Consider the following 20,699-nt stretch of genomic DNA (forward strand, 5'->3'; position numbering starts at 1 on the left):
TTGGGGCTGGTCAGCCTGAGTGCTGAGGGGCAGGAGGCTGCAGTCTGGCGAAGGCTCCAAGGCAAGGGCAGGCTGCCTACTTGCATTGCCTTGGCTGCCTCCTGGGGAAGGTGTGGATCCAGCTTGTCTGGCTGGTGTGGAGATGCCTGCCTGTGCATCTGCAAGGGAGGCTTCCAGAGGATCCCACCCGCCCAGGTTTCCATGGAGAGCATTGAGGAGGGAGCTGTCTGGCAGACAGTGCAGCCCTGGAAATACGGATAGAGCATTTGTTTTCCCAGGCGGATGAATAACACCCCTAACAGCCTCACTTCCTCTGCTCACCCACCGGCACTCTGGCAGAGCGACCTGGGATGCCTGCGATGTCTTTCTCCCGCCGGCTCCCTGCTGCGCGCTCGTCTGAGCATCCCCAGTTTGGCCGTATCTGCCCAGCCCAGCCCCGTTTCCTTTCCAGTTGGCAGGCTCGGCTCCTGCTGGCGGAGCGCCGCCGGGAGCCAGCAGCCATCTTTGCTGGGGGATGCGCTTGGCTTCGCAGCTGGAGGCAAGAATGGGAGCGCTGTAGGCGGAAAGTTTTGCTCCCACCTCCTGTGGGATGCGAGGGAATCACTTCCCTGAACGAAATGTCCTTTCTCAGATCTCCTGGTTATTTTGCTTCGAAAAGCCAAGGGCAAGCTAAAGACCTGATGCGGCAGCAGGCAGCAGAGAAAGGCACATGCAATAGCCCCCGGTGAAGAGGGCTGAGCTCTGGTTTTCATGGCACTCTGTCAATATTAAATTAAGGCTAAATTCCCATCCTAAATGTTATGTTAACATGAAGTTACAGCAGAAAGCACAGAGCACAGAACAGCAATACGGGGGTATAAGATGTGTTACGGGGGTATTGTAATCATCCCAAATGAGGCATTTGAAACCCAGGGAATTCCAGATTCAGGGTTTGCATCATTTTTGGGGTTTATAATTGAAAAACAGTCCAAACATAGGAAGGCTTAGGAGCATGTCGCTGAGACTGTTTTGGATGCCTTTATTCTGTGCTGGTGAAAACAGGGCCAGATGGAAGGAAAAAGTCTTTTAAAATGATAGAACCAGATGTGGAATTACAAATGTTAGAACACCACGATCTCCATTTGAGCGCTCTCCAGGGGAATGTCAGGGCTACTGGGTCTTGACTGTGGAGTTCCATATCTGGACATATTTTGCTATCGCTAATGTAACTCACCTCTATGCCTGATGCTTCATAAAACTCATAATTGCAGACAGTTGCAAGTCCTGTGGTATCATTTTATTTAACTTAAAGATGTGTACTTGGAACTTTAATTCTATCTTATCTTATGGTTTTTGTCTTCAAATTTCCATGGTTTTCATAAGCTAAAAGAACCATGGATGAGGATTAAACAAAACCCCAAAGGACCATCATCATAACGTAATTCTGAGGAGCTGTAGCAAGAAGCTGGGTTTTGGCAGTGTTTTATAAAGAGATTCCTCCTGGTGCTAGGTCAGGGTGGTCACGCTGGGCATGTGGCCATTCCAGGGGCACAGAGCAGGTGGTCTGTGCAAAGCCAGAATTCAGTCCTGGCTTTGCAGTTGCTGGGAGCTGTGGAGCAGTGCTGCCTGGTGCTGGGAAACAGCTTAGCTGGAGGAGCTGGTGGAGCAGTGGTGCTCACAGTAGCGTGCGGCCACAGCCTGAGGAAGTCAGGAAACCAGCTGGGTAAAGCCACCACAGGCAGGGCTGTGGTGCTCTTGCAGAGGGAAAAAACAATGACGGGTTGGTTGAAATGGCTCTGTGGGGAGTTGTGGGCACTATCATAAAGACTGGAAGCTGCCTGTAGCTTCCAGTCATACAAATTAGATATGACAGTCATTAATAATTGGGCTTTATGCTAACCCATGGACCCTCAGCAGATCTGCGCTGGGCCGTTTGCCTTCCAGCAATGCCAGGCAGAGCGGTGGGTCTGAAGCACTTGTGAGAGCCCACGTCGGACTACTGCAGCTCTGGGGGGTCCCCAGCCATCATCGCACCCCTGGGATGTCACTGTTTGGCAAATGTCATTTCTCTGCTGCAAGGGATATTAGATGAAGGATGGTTTTCCTCCAGAGCTGGAGGCACTGTGTTGCAGTGGCAGCTCCAGCAGTGGCGTGGCAGAGCAGAGCCTGGGGTCTCTGGGTGCTGCAGCTGTATTTCTGTCCCTTGACACACCTTTTGTTTCTTAGGCTGTTTGGAGATAATGTGTATGTTGCTGTCACTGCCTGCTGGGGCAGGAGGAGGTGGAGGGGGACGGTGAGCTGAGGTGATGGGGGTCAGGGGTAGAACAGGATCAGCCCTGGTCATGATAGCTCAGCTCCCAGATTGTCCCTGTGCTGTGGATGGGGCAGTAGGTGCGACTGCTTCTCCCCATTGTTTTACCACCCTCCTTGTCTGGCATTGCCTGCGGTCCCTCCATGGGCTCCAGAGCAGCTGGCATGCCCAGTCCCGGCAGGCCTCGGGCAGGCTGGGTGCAGCAACATGATTTTCTGGGCTATTTCTTACGATGCCAGATTTCTGAGCTTGCCGTGTTCCCTGGGCACATCTGGAGGGCAGGCACAGCACAGGCCCGTTTCCTTAGTGGCCAGCAGTGAATTGCCTGCACATATGCAGTGCAGATCTGAGATACCCTCTGTGGTGGGTTTTTTGTTTGATTGGGGTTTTTTCCTGCCCATTTTCCTCATTGAACAAGGTATTCTCCATTCCTGGAGTCCCTGCCCAGCTGAGCCTCCACGAGGGCTGCACCCTCCCATCTGCATACAGCCCTTATTTTGTGCTCCAATAATTCCAAGGCAACTCTGCTTCCTTCTGAGCTTGGGAGAGATTTACCGGATGGGCATGTAAGGATGCTCTAGGGAAGAATGGAGGTGCCCCACTACCCCTGCCATCTCTCCCAGGGTAAGGACATGTGGCTGGCACAGGACAAGCATCCTCTGACCTGCTACCAAGCAGGGACTGGGCTGCAAAGCCCGAGACACGGAGCTTGGCCTGGGGCTGATGCTGCTCTTGCCCAGCCGGTCGAGGATGAGCACGGCCTCTGCAGCTGCCCCGGTCCCGGTCCCTGGGGAGCAGCGGTGCTGGCGGGGCTGGCGGGGGGGCTGCACTTGCATAAAAGCTGGAAAGCGGCAGGCGGTGGGGAGGTGAAGAGCAGAGCACTGGAAATCCACACAGCCTCCAGCAAGGGCTCCCCTGGACAGGAGCTCTGCACTGGTCCCCATCTGCAGGTCCTGCCTGCCCTGCCCCCTGCCTGCCCCCCTGCCTAACCCCCTGCCTGCCCCCTGCCTGCCCTGCCTGCCCTTCCCGCCCTTCCCTATGGGCCCACAGAGGGGCTGCCACATCTGCTTCCGACGCTGCTGGCAGCCCGATGTGGGGATGTGGGAGCAGAGCTCTGCCTCCCCAGGGCTTGCTTGGGTGGCCAGGAGGCAGGCAGGGTAGGGGGGCTGGCACAGTGGGACACTGCCCAGGCTGTGCCCATCACCTGAGTTGTGCCTGGGTTCTCACTGCTTTGGCCAGCAGCAGGTGGAAGGAGAAAGGAGGCTGGAGAGCATGTGGATGGGCAAGATGGGTGGCTGGGTAGGACATGTGGGTCTGGTTTGCTGGTATGTGAAGTGGGGTGGTGGCACACGGGCAGGGGAGTGATGCTGGGATGCAGCCCAGCTGAAGAGCACTGACTGCAGTGTGGGCTCAGCCTGGAGGGGAGAGGAGCCAGTGGGCCGTGCTGGGGAGCGGTGGTGCCTGACAGATTCCTAGTGTGGAGGGATGGTGCCAGGGAAGTGGCACTGTCCTGCTTATCTTGGCACCTGTAACCTGCTGCTGATACCTTCCTGCAGCATGGGGCAAGGGCACCACGCTGCTGCCCAGAGCACTGCGGGGCTCACCCACGTGGGGCAGAGGCTGGCCTGGCCTCTGAGCACTGGGGACAGGCTCTGCAAGCATGGACAGATACCATCTGTGTGTCTGTATATGCTGTACTGGTGCTGCCCGCGCTGGTGTGCTCCAGAGCTGCCTGCCTGGGAGGTGGCAGAGCCAACGAGCACCCATGGGTGGGAGGGTCTGGCCAGGGATCTGGCTTCTTCTGTGCAGGAGCTTTTGGCTTTCCCAGAGCAAGTCTGCTGTTAATTTCCTCCATCTCCCCACAGCAGCAGCAGTGCCCCCCGGGCTGGGCCATTGGCAGGCAGGCAGCAGCGGGCAGTGGGGCAGCTGTGAGGACCCATCTCCCTGCGACCGCGCTCCCGACTCACCCAGCAGAAGGTGCGGTTCCTGACTCCTGGCTCTTCTGCTCCGTCTCTTCCCAGTGGGCAAATTGGAGGCTTGGCATGACCGGGATGCTCTGAGCCCTTGCCCCAGGAGCTTCAGGCCTGGATGTTGGTGCTGCTCCTCCCGGACAATGTGGCTGATACTCTGGAGAAGCCCTCTCGTGCCCCGTGTTCTCCAAGTGCCTGAGCTGGTGGCTGGCTGGGATCTGCGCCTCGCCCTCTGGATCCTGAGCTTCACCTCAGCGTTCGTTCATATGGAGGGCCAGGTCTACTCACCCACTGTCAACACGCACTATGGGAAGTTACGGGGAGTGCGTGTGCCGCTGCCCAGCGAGATCCTGGGGCCTGTGGACCAGTACCTGGGGGTGCCTTACGCCGCCCCCCCCATCGGGGAGAAGAGGTTCATGCCCCCTGAGCCACCGCCATCCTGGTCAGGCATCAGGAACGCTACTCACTTCTCACCAGTCTGCCCCCAGAACATCCACAACGCTGTTCCCGAGATCATGCTGCCCATCTGGTTTACTTCCAATTTGGATATTGTAGCCACTTACATCCAGGATCCCAACGAGGACTGTCTGTACCTCAACATCTACATCCCCACGGAGGATGGTGAGTCCCGCCGGGGTGCCCGCAGGCGGGCAGGGGAGGCCGCTCCGCCCCTCCCCAGCAGTGGTTGGTCTCACCTGGGTGTTGTGTTTGAAGCATGTGGTTGTGGACCCTGCAGCATGCTGTCTGTTTGTTTAAAGCTTTCTCTAGCCACGCAGCTCACCCTCTTGCCCTCAGCTGCCATCTCTGTCTTGCGTGCTCCTTCTCCTCCACCACCTCCCAGCTCCTCCTCCCTCCACCTCCATGGCATTGTCACGGGTTCCTCTCTTGTGTTGCTAAATCTGAATCCGACTCTCTGACCGCAGATCCACAGAGTGACAAGCTGGTTTGTGCTCCCCAGGCGCCGAGTGCCAGGTTCTGTCTTGAGTTGGTTCGGGTTTGTCCTTCCTCCCTGCTTCCCACCCTCCCCAGGTCCATGCGCTAGTTGTGGGTGTGGGCTGCGGCTGGGAGGAACACTCTCTGCCTTTCCCTGAGAAGGGGCTCTGGCAAGGAAGGGACTTTGGAGCCTTTTTCCAGGCCCTGGTAGCAATGGGAGTTTGGGGCACTGGCAGGCGCATCGCTTGGCTGCTCCCCCGTCTGCTGGCGGGACAGTGGCGGAGCGACGAGCCTGGGGTGCTAGAGACCTGCGGGCGCCGTCCTGTTGGGGTGAGGCTGAGCGGGGCCAGGTGCCTCCTTGTCTAACCTTTTCCTTTGTAGGGGATCCCACCTGAACTGTAAGTAGAGGGCAGAGGAGGCAGCACCTGCCCGTGTGTCCACCCCAGCCTCACCGCAACAGGAGCCCCCGGGGTTTTCAGCGGTGTGGAAGGGACCTGCAGTGGGTCTGCTGCATGCAGCGGGGCAGCCTGGGGGGCAGGTGGCTTCTCCCAGGCCGACTGGCTCCACTCCTCTGTCCCTGGGGCCCTTGGCCACGGGATGCATCGTGCCTTCCTTCCTGCCCAGCACGGCTGGCCCAGAGTTTTCCTCCCACAGCAACGCTCCCTCCCCACCTCCCGCGGTCCCGGGGGTGGCGGGAGGGTGGCAGGGTGGTTGTGATTGCATGCCCACTCCCACCCGTGGAGCCTCCTGTTATTTTGTAGTCTTTTATTCATTTTACAGTAAAACGGATTTCCAAGGAATGCACCCGAAAGCCCAACAAGAAAATATGTAGGAAAGGAGGTATGTAGCAAGGCGACCGGCAGAGAGGCACAGAAAGGAAAGAGAGAGAGAGCAAGAGGGTGCTTGGCTGGCCCCTGGCAGCAGCATTCTCCTCCGGCACCTCTCTGTGCCGCCACCCAGACCGCGGGCCCTCCGAGCAGCCCATCCTGCTGTCCCCCACTTCCCACTCAAAGCAGCCACGCAGATGCTCCAGCCGCCTCTGCTCCCTGGCCACGGGAGCTGGGACTGGTGCTGGCTGGGAGAGCAGGTCTGGGAGCAGGTCAGAGAAGGATGCTCACATTGCTCCAGGCCTTTCAGAACAGCTTCTCTGGGGCTGAGCCTTCATTCCACCGGCACCAGCAGCCTCCCAGCCCCTGGCAATGAGGGCCTCTGATGGTGGGTAGCATTTGAATGCACCCATCCCTTATGGATGCATTCCCCCTTGGGGGGGGTATGAACCCACTCAGGGAAGCATGAGTGTGATGGGGGCCTGCAGCCCATCCTGGATTGAGCAATTACCCTGTTGCATCCCTGGTCATTTTGCATCCTTGGTTAAAAGCATAAAACATCTCCTGGCTGCATAAATGCTACCTGGTCTAGCGGAAGGTGTCCCTGCGTGCGGCAGGGGGTTGGAACTGGATGAGCTTTAAGGTTCCTTCCAACCCAGACCAGTCTGGGATTCTACGTTCTGCCTCAGCCCATGGTCCTGCCAATGCTGCTCACACTCCCATGCTTCTGCCAGCCCTGCCAGTCAGGACCTGCTCTCCACCCCTGGCACAGCATGCTCCCCAAGCCCCAGCCGAGCACCTCCAGCTCAGGCACATCTCTGCTTTGCTTTGTCTCCATCCCCAGGGCTACACAGGGCTCATCCTGCTGCACTTTGGGACAAAGGGAAAAGCTCAGCTACCCCTTGCCTCAAAGTGATCCTGTGTTCCCAGCCAGTGCTGTGGGCTGGGGACTGGAGACAGGCAAATGGGAGCTGGTTCAGCCCCTTGTTGGGCACAAGACTTTGCCCACCCCACCACATGGCCCCTTTGCAGGCAGGGAGAGCCTGGGCTGCTCTGTGTACCCCCAGGTCGGACGTGTGGGCAGAAGGCAGCCAAGCTCTTCTGGAAGGCTCAGGGCAGGGAGGGGGTGTCTGGTGAGCAAGGGGTCCCTGCATCCTGGCCTCCACCTCCCTGCACCCCTGGGGTTGGTAGGGCTGGCGCAGCTGGGCTTGGAGGTTTGGGGAGCACTTTCCTTCCAGCCGTTTCCCCGAGGTTTGTTACTGGGTTTCTTTGCTTTGCTTTTCCTGTTGCTGCCCTGGCTATTCACACGCCATCTCTCTGAGCGCCAAGGCTGGCCCTGAAAGGGCTGGTGCATTAGGGAGTCTCCGCACGCTGCCTCCGGAGCTAGCTGTGCCAACGATCACCAGCCACTTCAAAGCGCTTCCTCTCCCGGCCCTCCCACCGGCTGCTGGGGCTGGCGGACCCCCGCCACCCCCAGCGCCAGGGAAGCAGGGTCCGGATTATGGCTGGAGAAGGGGGACAATATAAGGTGCAGTGAAACATCTCAGGCATGCTCATCTCTTGGTTCTCCCTCCCTGTCAGCTCTGCTCATGGTCAGTTTCTTTGCAGCCCACCTACAGTTGCTTCTGGTCATCTCCCGGATGTGCCCTCTGCCTGCACCGGGCTCTGCTGACTCAGAGACCAGCAGATCTCCTGTGCTGGCCATTTGGGCATCCAGGCTTGATGTGCCGGTAATTAAAGCACCCAAACACTGGTGCTGCCATTGGCTCAAATTGAGTCCCTTGTGATGAGACAGAGGGTCCCCGGTCCCTCATTGTGCATCCGGGGTTAGTAGTGCTTGGGGTAAGGATCATGTACCTACAGTGCTGATTGTATTGGGCTGTGCCATTTGAACATTGGCTTGTTCTGGAATATTAGTGATTATTATTTGTAAGGCCACATATGGGCAGTGAATAAGCTCTCCTCTCACAGAGCAGTATTTTGCTGGTTTAAAATGCCTCAGCTCCCAGCTTATTGGAGTTTTCATTATCTCTGCCACTCCTAAGCTCAGCATATTTCATAGCAGCCAAATGACTGAGAATTTATCAGAATTTATCCCTGGGACAGAAAAATATCTCCATTTCCAGACCCAGTTGCCCACAATAATTTCCTATATGGACATTTAGTATGTGCCAGTCTCCTCCCTGCACATTGGTCCCTTCACTGGGAGCAAGGCATGGATGGTGCCAGGGGAGCTGATAGCTTTGAGGCTCAGGTTTTCTGTGAAAATAATGCTGTCCACCTGAAGAGCATGTACACACATGCGGTACAGAACCTATGTGCAAAATGCAGCTCTGCCCTTTGCTTTGCGCTGCCAACACTTGCAGCCTATGCTTTTCCCTCTCCTTCACCACCACCCTGGGCAGGCCTTCCCCGTGAGGGTGCTGAGGCGCTGGCACAGGGTGCCCAGAGAAGCTGTGACTGCCCCATCCCTGGCAGTGTTCAAGGCCAGGTTGGACACAGGGGCTTGGAGCAACCTGCTCTAGTGGAAGGTGTCCCTGCCCGTGGCAGGGGGTTGGAGCTGGATGAGCTTTAAGGTCCTTTTCAACTCAAACCATTCCATGATTCTTTGAGGAGGTGGATGTCATTTTCAGAGGGGAAAAGTGTGGCTGCCCTGCACATAGCAGCCCTCCTCAGTTTTTACTGCCCTAATCTCTCTAGCTGTGGCTGTGCAGAGTCCATGACGCTGCAGGGACAAATGTGCCAGTCCAGCACCTTGCTCTGCTGTGCAAGGCTGGCTGGAGCTTCCAGCAGCTCCTGGGCTTGAGATGCGCTTCAGCTGCTCTGTGGGAGAAGCATAGTGGCTTCTCTGCTGCTTTCCAAGAAGCAAACATGTCTGAGTACCAGCTGAGGCTTCCCTATGGCTGTGTGACTCCTGCAGTGCTCCCTTGCAGGAAGGCTTCTTGCCAGCCTCCTATGAAGCCTGGTGGTCTGCAGAGCTGGCCTTGTGCTCCTAGGGTGTGATTTGCAGAGGTGAGGGTGGGTGTTTGTGCTGGTGGAGGCAGCAGAGCGTGAGAAGATGAAGTGCTTTTATGGTGTGCGCTAAAGGACAGAGATTAGTCCTCTGCATCACCCAGGGACAGGGAGAGGCAGGGCAATACCGAGGGATGCTGCTGTCCTGGAGCAAGGGCCACCCAACACAGGCCCCAGGGGAGCTGCCCCTGCCTGTGGGGTGGTGCAGCAGCAGGGTCAGCAGCTGTCATCAGTCCTGGTCCTATTCCTTATCAGTCCTGGAGGAGCACCTGAGCCGATCTGGCCACCAGCATGTGTGCCTCTGGCTGTACGTGGCCGTTAGATGTGGTAGCAGCGCTGCTGTGGGGTCCTGCTCCCCATGGCATTGCTGCCACTGTGTGAGAGCTTGCACTGAGGAAGGGGTGCTGGGGCTACCCACAGCCACCCTGAGCAGATGTCTGGGTCAGGAAAGGTGTCAGCTCAGGTCCTGCTCTTCTCCTACCCACGCCATGCTGAGTGCAGAGGCTCCAAGGAGTGAGGCTCCTCACCCTCCTTTATCTCTGTTTACACTGGCGTCAGTGCTGTCGGCACACTTTACTTAAGATAGCATAAATCTCGTGTGGATGCCCCTGCTTCAGGGAAAGTGATTTTATATTTTACTGAACTTGAGCTTAAATCTTCCTAGAGCCTTCAGATAAGACCGTGTGCATTCTTCCTATCAGCCTGAACAATGTCACTTCACAGTCAGCTTACAGTGAAGTGGCACAACAGGCATTCACACTGGGTGAGTGGAGGACATTTTTGATGGGTAAGGGGAGTACGAGCCTCGAGTCCGTTTGGTTTTTCCAGCTGTGAATCCACAAGCTTAAACCCATCCTCATGAGAGTGGGTGCTCTGTGGCTCTGTGTGGTGGCCTTTGCCAGTACAGAGGAAGATCTCGGGGGGTCCTGGTGGACAACAAGTTGTCATGAGTCAGCAATGGGCCCTTGCAGCCAAGATCAGTGGTGTCCTGGGCTGCATTAGGAAGAGCAGGTCAAGGGAGGTGACTCTCTCTCTCTACTTACCCCTGACAAGGCCTCACCTGGAGCACGGCATCCAGTTCTGAGCTCCCCAGTACAAGAGAGACATGGAGCTCCTGGAGCAAGTCCAGCAAAGGGCTACTAGAATGATTAAGGGTCTGGAACATCTTTCATATGAGGAAAGGCTGAGGGCGCTGGGTCTGTTCAGCTTAGAGAAGGCTCTGGGGGGATCTGATCAATATATATAAGTATCTGAAGGCAGGGTGTCAAGAGGATGGAGCCAGTCTCGGTGGTGCCATGCAATAGGATGAGAGGCAGCAGGTATAAATTAAACCACAGGAAGTTCCACCTGAACATGAGGAAGAACTTTTTTGCTGTGATTGAGCACTAGAATAGATTGCCCGGATGGGTTGTGGAGTCTCCTTCCCTGGAGATATTCAAGAACCATCTGGACACAGACCTGAGTGATGTGCTGTAGGTGACCCTGCTTGAGCAGGGAGGTTGGACTAGATGACCTCTGATGGTCCTCAGCCATTCTGTGATCTCCTGGTGTCCTTGAACATGGCAATAACCACTGGAGAGAGGTAATGGAGCAACATGCAAGATGGGTGAGGGAAGAAAATCTGTAACTACTCTCAGGCGCTCCGGGGCATCAGTGGGTCCTTGTGGAGGTGAACAATATAGTAAGAGGCAAAGAGCCTGCTGGTTGCAGCAGCCTGTGTTCACCATAATCTCTGCTACCCTGGCACCTTCCTGCTGGTAGGGAAGGCTCACGCGTTGCATCTGCCACGCACACGTAGCACCGCTGTTCCCCCTGGCCTGCATTACTGTGCTCCTGCTTTGCTTAGCTTCCCAGCACTGCTTTCTACTGTCCCTTCTGTGGTGTGTGTAGCTCAGGTTGCTTTAGGCTTGCCCCAGCCATCCCTAGGCTCCGGGGCAGCAGTCTCCAGCTGGATCCTGCCCTGCTCAGCCAGGACAGGTTGCTCAGGTCACAGGGATATTGTACACTGCCCTTTCTTACAACCTGGCAGCTCCTCGTAGCTGGTTCCTCCATCCCTGACTGCACGAGGCCTTTGCACCCTGAAGGAGACCAGGCTGGAGGGCTGCAATCCAGCTGGTCCCAAGGCTTTAACAGTACCAGGGCGCTTGGCAATGGAAATGGATCTCCGGCTGCCTGTGATGGGCTTCCCAGCTCTGAAGCACAGTGCGGATGAAGGCTTGCGCCTGCAGTCTTCATTAGGGAAAACCGCTACCCCTTAGCAGTCCCAAGGAGGTTGGCGCACAGCACCGATGAGCCAATACAGCACACGTACTTTGCATTTTGCTTTCTGGGCTTGCAGCTCTTCCTAATGAAGATGCAGTAGGCCAAGCTTGCAGCCTCCTGCAAACAGGCTGGCGGGCGGGAGGGAAAGAGGTAGCAGGAATTGGGGATTCTGGGGCTGTGGGGCTGGGGCGAGAGATGGCGGGGATGGGAGTGGTGTTGGGTGAAAACAGGAGAATGACATGAGGAGCTCAGAGGATGGCTGGGCGATGTAGCGGGAATTAGGGAGTCAGGGCTGGGGCGTGGAGGGGGTAGGCTGGGAGGTGAACTCTGAGTCAGAAGAAATCAGGATGGCACTGGGAACAGCCGATCCATCCCTGCCCCAGGCAGGAGCAGCTCCACCTCACCTCTTCCTGGCAGTGTGTGTCTCACCTGGTCACCCCAGGCCACCTCTTCCAGAGCTTTCCTGCCCTTTCTGCCGGGAAGGTTTTCTTCTCATCCAGCTTCAAACTGCCTTGGGTAGCCCCAGTGCTGCCTGTGCTCAGCACAGTGGAGGGGGAGTTGCTCCTCTACCTCACCACCTAGGAGTAGCCTTTCATGTGCTGGGGTGCTGCTGTAGCTCCTGTCACTCTGCTCCTGAGATTCATGTGACCCACCACCTGCAAACTTTTCATGCCTGCAGATTTTTCAGTTCTTTAAAAGGGATTTTTCTAGACTTCTGGTCATTGCTCCTGGCTCCGGGTCATATCTGCTTAAGGTGTTGTGCAAACATCTTGCCCCGATGGGGCTGCCTCATGGCCATTTCAGAACTCTCACTCCCCCATCACAAATCCCTTTTAAATTCAAATCCTGTCCCACTCCATGCTGCCATCTCTGTTATCCGTCACCGGGGTCACCTGCAGGATCCCACTTCCAGCGTGGCAATGAGAACAACTGGTCTTCCTGTCTTGTGCTTGCCTCGTTGTAGTTTGATCTAGCTGTGGGGCTGCCCCTCGCTCGCAGGAGCCTTGCTGGAGACCATGCAGAACCCTTGCTGTGGTGGTGATGGGGCCTGTTGGTGATCGCAGCAGGGATCAGCGGGTGCCTGGCAGGACCCTGGAGCCCTGTGTGTCTGGGAGAGGTCACTGGGCAGCACAGGCACAGTGCTGTCAGTCCTGGGGAAACCTTGCTGTCACCCCCTAGGTCACCCTCACCCAGGGTTCTTGTTTGGTGCAGGCACTGGGCAGCAGAGGACTGCAGGTGCTAGTCTGCAGCTCTAAGGGGATAAGAGGACCTCAGCCTCTTCCTGAAATTTGAGGCTGATGGCACTCCTCGGCTTTGTGCCCACAAGGGCATGGAGCCTTGGTAAAGGTCTGCACTGCATCTGTTCCCTGCCAACCCACAGGCCACATCTTCTGGCTCACGCCAGCAGCGTGCAGCTCAGGAGGTGACATGTTCGGTGCTCAGCATGTGCCATCTACAATAGCATCCCGCAGTGCTGGGCTGAGGTTGCTGGCCCTGGCACCATGGGTTTGCTAAGCGCCATGTAACAACTGGAAGGCATTCAGGATGTTACAGAAACCAGTATTTTTAGGGTTCTGCCTTGGTCAGGGCAAGCTGGCTGGTGCCTTTGCAATCCTCAGTCAACCACATGACTAGTCTTTTAGGAAGGGAGTTGGTACAGGACAGCTGAGCAGTGCCCGGAGGCGCCCATCACAATGGCTCCCTGCAGCTTGCTGCGGTGGGCTTGTGCTGCAGCACTCGTGGTTTGTGGTGTAGCCATGCCGGGCATGAGCGGCCACGTGCTGCGTGGTGGTGACAAGCAGGATCCCAGGTGGTGGCCAGAGGCCACCCAGGGCAACCCTTCACATAGCTGGTCTGTTGGCTGGGGACGGTTGCCCCCAGGGGCAGCAGAGGTGGGAGCAGGGGTTCTGCTTGCTCCTGGGAGAGGAGCCTTGGCCTGGCACTGGGAGCCGAGGGGCTGCATGCGTGTGGGGCCAGGCTGGGGCACAGGAGGATCAGTGAGTGCCTGCAGAGGCTGATCCACCACCAGCGCTGGTGCTGCCACAGGCCCCTGTGCTCCCGGACAGGACCAGGAAAGGGGCCTGGGTGAAGCGGCTGCCGGGGCAGTGCTGCCTGCTGCCCTGGCGCAGGGAGAGGTGCAGTGTGAGTAGCCAGCAGTGCTGTGGGGCACAGGCCTGGCGCCAGCAGCTCTGCTATCACGCTATTTTTGAATTCTCTTTTGTTGTTTTGTTTTTTTGTTGTTTTGGTTTTCTTTTTTGTTTGGTTTTGGTTTTGTTTTCCTTTCTGTTCTGTCTCCTCGTGTTTGGTCCCTAGGAGCCAGCGCTAAGAAACAGGGCGAGGACTTAGCGGATAATGACGGTGATGAAGACGAAGGTATTTCTGTGCTTGAGGCTGCCACTGCATGACACGCAAAACAACTCCGTTTGCCTGCCACCCGCTGCCATCCCCAGGGAGCCCTGTGTGTGTCCATGTGCCGCAGGCGGCCGCAGGGCGGGGGGCAGGCTGGCTGGCTGTGCAGGCGCCCAGGCCCTTCCCCTCCTCAGGATAGGGGGAGAAGCTTGTGGGGTGTCTTTTGCTTTAGGAGAAGTTTGCTCCCACTTGAGCGAGGGCAGGGAGGAAGCATGGCAGCCTGGGAGGAGAGGAGCCCTGGGGCATCTGGGCCCATTTCACCCTGAGCCCAGTCACATCCCATCTCCAGCCTCATCCCTTTGGACTTAGTGACATGCAGCTGGGAGCCAGTGACCTCTGCCCGTGTCCGGGCCTGCCGCGGGCACTGCTGCACGGTGGCCATGCCAGCAGCTTGGCAACCTTGGCACCTGCAGGGCCGTGCACAGGAGACCCACTGTCCACTTGGACATGGTTTCTGTTCAGTTCTCTCCTTCTCCTCTCAACACAAGCAAGGTCTTGCTTTCAACCAGAGCACCGGCACCGGCCAAGTCAGAGCGAGTGAGCTTTCAAGCAGATGTGATTCTAGGTTTACGCCAGGGCTAAGTGAGCTGCAGAGTAAGCTATTTTTAGTGGTCCAGGGTTGTTCATCTGCAGGGTGTGGAGCTGGTGTGTTTAGCTGCAGCAATGTGAAGAGGAGGCAGCAGGAGGGGTTGGCCAGGGTGCAGCCCTAATGTGCAAGGACAGTAAACCCTCATGGTGTGCAGGAGTCCCAGTGCAGCTCAAGCACAGCATGGCAGATGGCGTTTAGGAAACAGATGAAAAGGCTTTTCCTTGGCAGGACAAAAACCCCATTGTTTTCTCCCAGTAACCTGTGCCCCAGGATCTCTTGTACCAGGGTATAAACTGGCATTCAGCTTAAGTGACTTAACTGTGCTAGATCCTGCACGCTAAAATGTGCTGCAGCCATTGGGAGCCACTGTGGTACATCTGCACATTGCTGCCATTCTGCTGCAAGGAAGTCCCTTTCTGCGCTGGTGGGAGCATGTGGCAGGGAGGAGAGGACACGGACATGGATGTTCCCGTGCTTTGCATTTCAAGCAGGTGGTTCCTGGGAAGAATTGTCCTGCTGTAGCTCTGCTACACGGGCAATGTCTGTCCCGGAGGCTGTGCAAACGCTTTTTGCTCCCCAGGTCTGTGCATTTGCCTGGCTTCACCCTGGCGATAGGAAAAGCGCCGGCACAGGTTTTGGCACATGCTCATTCTCCTGGATGGAAGAGTTTTTCTATAGGGAAGGGAGGCCACCCTTAGCCATGCCTCAGGCCACAGCTGGAGGTGGGGATGCCAAAGGTACCCATCAGCAGCCCTCTGCCACGGGCAAGCCACAGTGAGGAGTGGACGTGGGCAGGGGTTAGGTGCTGAGCATCCCCAGCCAAGCATCCCTGCTGCGCAGTGCGGCTGTGCCTGGGAGGCCCAGCCTGTGGGACCGCGTTGGGGCTGGCTCTCGCGTGGTGCCCGGTGATGGGGCCAGCAGTGAGCAGCCTGTGAGCAGCCCTGGCAGGCAATGGCAGCCCGCCTGAGCGAAGCGCCAGGTGCAGGTGAGCATGAGGGAGGGCAGAGTCCATCAGTGCTGGCTTACCACAGCTGCAACCACCTCCTCCATCAAACATGGGCAAGATGGAGCAGGAGCTGAGCACGGGTGTTGTTCCCTTGTGCCTGGGCTCGACTCCAAGAGGGACCCCAGGCCAGTGTGGCAAAAGGGGAAGGTTGTTCCTCTGGACAGGGCTGGTTAAGAGAGGCAGTGTGGCTACTCCCTGTCCCCTAGGCTCCCACAGTCCTTCCTCCCCAGCCCTCAGGGTCCCATTCCCCAGTGTCACTCCATGCCTCATGCCCTGTCCTCGTCTGGACACTGTGCTCACCTCCCTGACACGCACACATGCACACACTATCTGCCTCATCACCATGTCTGCGTCTGAGCACTGGGGTGCCATGGGTTCACGGTCAGGCAGCTGGCAAGTTTCTACCTTCCCAGGAGAGATGGGAGTGGGGGGGTGGGAGAGTCAGATATTGGAGCACCCACGATTGCCCCCCCTGCCTTCTAGGTCCTGCACACCCCAATCCCTGCCCCCCTGCAATGCCAGCTTCCAGGACTCCTGGAGCTGAGGGCTTGGGTCCAGCCAAAGACAGGACATGGGGCTGCATCCTGGGGCTGGAATCTGCATCTCCCACCCACAACAGAGGTGCCACTGGTCTGGCTCCCGCACGCACCCAGAGCAGCTGGGTCCAGCTGGCATCTCTCCTGCATGTGCTGAGACCCCCGGTGGGACAGCAGTGTGGAGATGGAGCAGAAAGGGGCTGGCGGGAATGGTTCAGTGGTGGCTGGCCTTGGAGGTCCATGCTGTGACCACCAGGAGAGCTCTGGGTTTGGTTTCTAAGCCCCCGTCCCCAGTCCTGGCAGCTGGCATTGCCCTCGTCCTTGGCCTGCCTGTCAGGCAGGGTACTGCAGCCATCAGCAGGGTCCTGTGTTTAACCACCTCTCCTTCCAGACATCCGGGACAGTGGGGCCAAGCCGGTGATGGTGTATATCCACGGTGGCTCGTACATGGAGGGCACGGGGAACATGATAGATGGCAGCGTCCTGGCCAGCTACGGGAACGTGATTGTCATCACCCTGAACTACCGCGTTGGAGTGCTTGGTATGGGCTGGCCAGCGTGGCCACAGACGGGCAGTGGGACGAGCCCCCACAGCTGACAGGGCTTGAACCAGCTGGGAAGGGGGTGGTGGGAGGAATGGGACCCAGCAGGATGGGGGCTGCACTGTGGCAGGCTGCCCCTGCCCTCTGCCCTGGTGCAGTGGAGTCTGGTTCCTGGCACTGGCCCCCTCCAGGCTCATTTACACAACCTGGCTCAGCTGAAAGCAAATATTGGTCTGCAGTTAAATAAATAATAAATGTGTTTAGCCAGCATCTCCTCCAGGGAGGGCTCAGAGCAGTGAGCTGCCAGTGGTACGGCCTGGCTGCCCCTTGGGACCCAGCAGTTCTCCCTCACCAGGCATGGGCTGCCCCCAAGCCAGCTGAGCTACTGGGACCCCTGCAGCCCCTCACCGTGGCCTGACTGCAGAAGGGGTCGCAGAAGGGGTCACAGAAAAGTGTCATGTGCCATATAGAGGAGGGTGGCAGTTATGATTTCATGAGCACTGGTGACCTAAGGAGGTGAAATGGGGACACAGGGTCAAAAGGCAGTGCGGTCCCCTGTCTGCTGCAGCAGACCCCCCCATGACCTGGGACACGAGACCTGCCTGGAGCATCACTGATGCCTCGCTTAGCAGCAGGTAGAACAAGGGGTGTGGAGGTTTGGGGAGAGCTCCTTCCCAGCCAAGCTGCTGCAGGGCCAGCTCTCTTCCAAGCCATCCAGCGTGGCACAGCTGGGCTCCCGGCCAGAACCCAGGGCAGCACGTCCCTCTGACAGCCTCCAGACCCCATAGTCTCCTGGGGAAGATGGCAGTTAAAATAGGCTTTCCAGTAAAAACAAGCCTATTCAAGATGTTTCAATATTAAAAGTCAACTCTCTTAAGACAGATAGGTGCAAATTTAAGACACATACGTCACAATATGAAATAAGACTTTAATGGTGCCATTGTCATCTCCGTTGAGGTGGTGCAACGTGCCCGGCCAGAGCACCTCCAGTGCTGAAGCAGCAACAGTGCCGCTCCCTGCCTGCCAGGGTTACTTGCCTGGATTTTAGCTCAGGGCCATGGTTTTGGCTTCCTTCTTTGAGTCAAAGCAAATGAAACACTGATAGCTTATCTTGGGTGTTGCCTTTGCTATTGAAAGCATTTCTCAGCATCTTCCTCACTGCGAGACATTGTATTTTAAGCCACAGTGGGTTCCCCTCTGCCCAGCCCACCTCCTTACATTTATAGAGCCTCCTCCAGGCCGCGCTAGTCCATGGAAAGCATTGGCTGTGCACACACTCAGCCTGCCTGCAGCCACCACTGCTTTCTTGTCTTTTCTTGGAGCATGCATGAGGCATCTTGACCTGTTATTAGCACAGGTGGTGGGACAAGGGTAGGACAAGGCTTCATGCCCACCACTCACAGCCTTTCACCCCTCTGTGCTGCACAGAGGGTGGCTGGAGCTCAGTCATGTCCCTCCTCCAGCTTAGAGCTCACACGACTCTCTTGGTAGCGGGGTCTCATGCTGTGGTAGGACAGGCTCTTATAGAAGCTCCTCTAGGCCTGGGAAAGGGAGGTGGGAGGTCAGGACACCCCCTGCTTCCTCATCCCTAACCAGGCTCCCCTTGGCTCACAGGGTTCCTGAGCACGGGGGACCAGGCTGCCAAGGGCAATTACGGGCTGCTGGATCAGATACAGGCGCTACGCTGGGTCAGTGAGAACATCGCTTTCTTTGGGGGAGATCCCTTGCGGATCACCGTCTTCGGCTCCGGCATCGGTGCCTCCTGTGTCAGCCTGCTCACCCTCTCCCACCACTCTGAAGGTAGGTGCCAACTGTGCCTGAGGATGCTGTGGCTGCTGATCTAACCTGGTACCACCGGCCACTCCAGCCGAGTCAGGGCTGCGGTTTAATTAGTCACTGGTGAGAGCGGGATCCAGGGCTGGGAAGCAAAACCTCATCATGGGCAGGGAGAGGCCAGCAGCAGAACACATGGGAGCCAGGGATGGAGCTGGTGCTCCCAGCACATGGGGCTGCAGCCCAGGTCGAGCACCTAGGTGTGGGGAGAGGTGGGGACCCCTCCTGCAGTGCCTGGCCCATGTGCAGGTGTGGAGGGGGTGTAGGGCATCTTGCAGGGCACTGAGAGCACAGATCGCAGTGCTCGGAAAGGCATTCATACTGGAATAGAGGGGAAGCCGGACCTGAGCCTAGGAGGGCCCCATCTTTTGAGACTGGGCGAGCTGAAAGTGCTGCAAAACACAGTGGAAGTGATATGGTTGATATCTGTAAATATAGCAGAGTGTTTACGCTAGATAAAGAAATGAATTCCTTACGCTAGAAGATTGTGTTGGCATGAGAGCAAATGCATGTAAACCACCCACAAAGACATTTACATTGAACACTAGGGAAAAAAATTAACCATGGGAGTAGAAGTGTTCTCAATAAATGTCCTAAAGGAAAAAACAGCAGGCACAAAGCCTGAACTGGTCCACAGGGGACCAGCCTGCCAGGGTCTTGGTCACAGGGCTTTGTATGAGGGTGCAGCCCTCTTCCAGTGCTGTGCCTCCAAGCATAGCGCAGGGGAGAAGAGTAGGCATATGAGCAATGGACACGGGCATGAGTTTGCACCTCAGAGACACACACAATTGCACTTGAAGCTGTTGCAAAGAGCTGCAGCCCAGCTCAAGAGCCTGGGAACCACACAGGAATGGAGACCTTCAGCAGTGCTGGTGGCATGGTGGAGGGTTTATGGGAGGAGGCTGGCACTGGCCAGGCTGCTGGCAAAGCCTTCCTCTGGCCCAGGAGCTGTTGATGGACTGATTGCCCCAGTATTGAAAGCAGGAATGATCTCAGGCCAGGCTGCTGCGAAGGTGGCTGCACCAGCACCAGCATCATGGTCTGCCTGGTAGCCCTCAATGTGGAGGTTTGCAGGTGCTGCTGGTGTTAGCTGCAGTAAGAGATGGCAGAGCCTGTGCTCGTGGTAGGGAGTGAAGGGCAGCACCCTGCTGAGCCCAGACCTGGCACAGGGCTTGTAGGATGCTGGTGCCCCATGGAGTCAAAAGCAAGCCCAAAACAGCTCTCCCAGATTTCTCCAGCTGCCCTTTTTGGTTAAACTTGCCTGATTCCAGCACACCATTTGCCCACCCCCATGCACAGATCCATTGCTGTGCTGGGCTCTGCTTCCCACTGATGACCCTTCCGCAGGAACCCGTCCCTGCTGCCCATCAGGGTGCCAGTGGTCATAGCCAGCTGCCAGCCTCTCCTTGGATGGGCCAGTGAACTGGAGAGGCTGAGACATGCTGCCATGGCTCAGGGGATCAGAGTATGCAGAGGGGCTCCAGACCTTTCTGGGTGGGGGGATATCCCTAGCACGCTCTGGAGCCCACAGGTTCTGTGCTCCCTCTGTGCTGGGGCTGGGGCACAGCCAGCACTAATTCACCCTGTGCAGAGTGCTCCTGCTCTCAGGGTGGCTGCTCCCACTGCTGGGCAACCGTTGGTTCCCCAAGGACCAGACCTCTGGGAGATGCTCTGCCCCACAGACCCGACAACAGAGGCATGTCTGGACTTGGTGGGCAGCTGCTTCCCAAAGCTGAAAGCACATATGGAGCTGCATTGCCTGCTCAGGACATGTCTGTTCTGGGTAAACCCCTTTCCCTGCTACCCGAGGGTGCTCAGGACACTTGTGCTCTGTCTGTACTCTTGCAGGAGCGCCCAGTGCCTGAAGTGAGCCCCTCTGTCATCCTGCTCCCCCGTGCCAGCTCCTGAACAGGTTGCTCCTGGGGCTGTTGGCTTGGAGAAATATTAATGGGTATTAGACTACAATAAGCTTAAGAATATGGAAAATGTGAGTTATACCTAAAGAGCCACTGCCGATCTTGCAATGCCAGAGCAGGGCAGGACCTCACTGCTTTAGGGGCTCCTGGGGTAGGATTCCCAGCTACCCAAAGCTGTGCTGGGCAGGCAGCAACTCTTTAGCACACAGGAGGAGATGCTTTTGACAGATAAAACCAGAGGATGTTTTGTTTGTGTTAGGTGGTGAGTAGTGTGTGGGAAAGGAGCATGAGTAGATCTTTGCAGACTCAGTTCTGAGCAGTGGGCAGGACAGAGAATGCTCTGCAGCTGCAGGGGCCTGTGCGGGACTGCGCCACCCCTGTGTGGATGGCCGGAGCTCTGTGTGCCCTCCTACCCTTGTGCAGGCATCCTGGGCAGAGGGGGCACAGGGGTGGGGGTATTTCATAAGCTGAAAGCTCCTGCAGAAAGAATCATAGAATGGTTTGGGTTGGAAAGAACCTTAAAGCTCATCCAGTTCCAACCCCCTGCCCTGGGCAGGGACACCTTCCACTAGAGC

General features: G+C 57.0%; 1 protein-coding gene across 6 annotated transcripts in view; it reads left to right on the forward strand.

Moving 5' to 3' along the window:
- Positions 1-20,699, forward strand: part of NLGN3 (neuroligin 3) — a 42,470-nt gene that overhangs the window by 14,533 nt on the left and 7,238 nt on the right. The window contains exons 1-6 of one of the 6 annotated variants that reach the window (XM_032920155.1): positions 4,044-4,881; positions 5,184-5,232; positions 5,974-6,033; positions 13,608-13,667; positions 16,226-16,375; positions 17,990-18,175. In XM_032920155.1, coding sequence (XP_032776046.1) covers positions 4,879-4,881; positions 5,184-5,232; positions 5,974-6,033; positions 13,608-13,667; positions 16,226-16,375; positions 17,990-18,175 — 508 coding nt within the window. In that variant the 5' untranslated portion in view covers positions 4,044-4,878. Of the gene's footprint in view, positions 1-4,043; positions 4,882-5,183; positions 5,233-5,973; positions 6,034-13,607; positions 13,668-16,225; positions 16,376-17,989; positions 18,176-20,699 lie in introns of those variants that run through there. The other 5 variants (XM_030474664.1, XM_030474666.1, XM_032920156.1 and 2 more) reach the window with 5 other exon arrangements.

Source organism: Strigops habroptila, chromosome 9 (assembly GCF_004027225.2).
Source record: "Strigops habroptila isolate Jane chromosome 9, bStrHab1.2.pri, whole genome shotgun sequence".
In the NCBI taxonomy this organism is placed as follows: Eukaryota; Metazoa; Chordata; class Aves; order Psittaciformes; family Psittacidae; genus Strigops; species Strigops habroptila.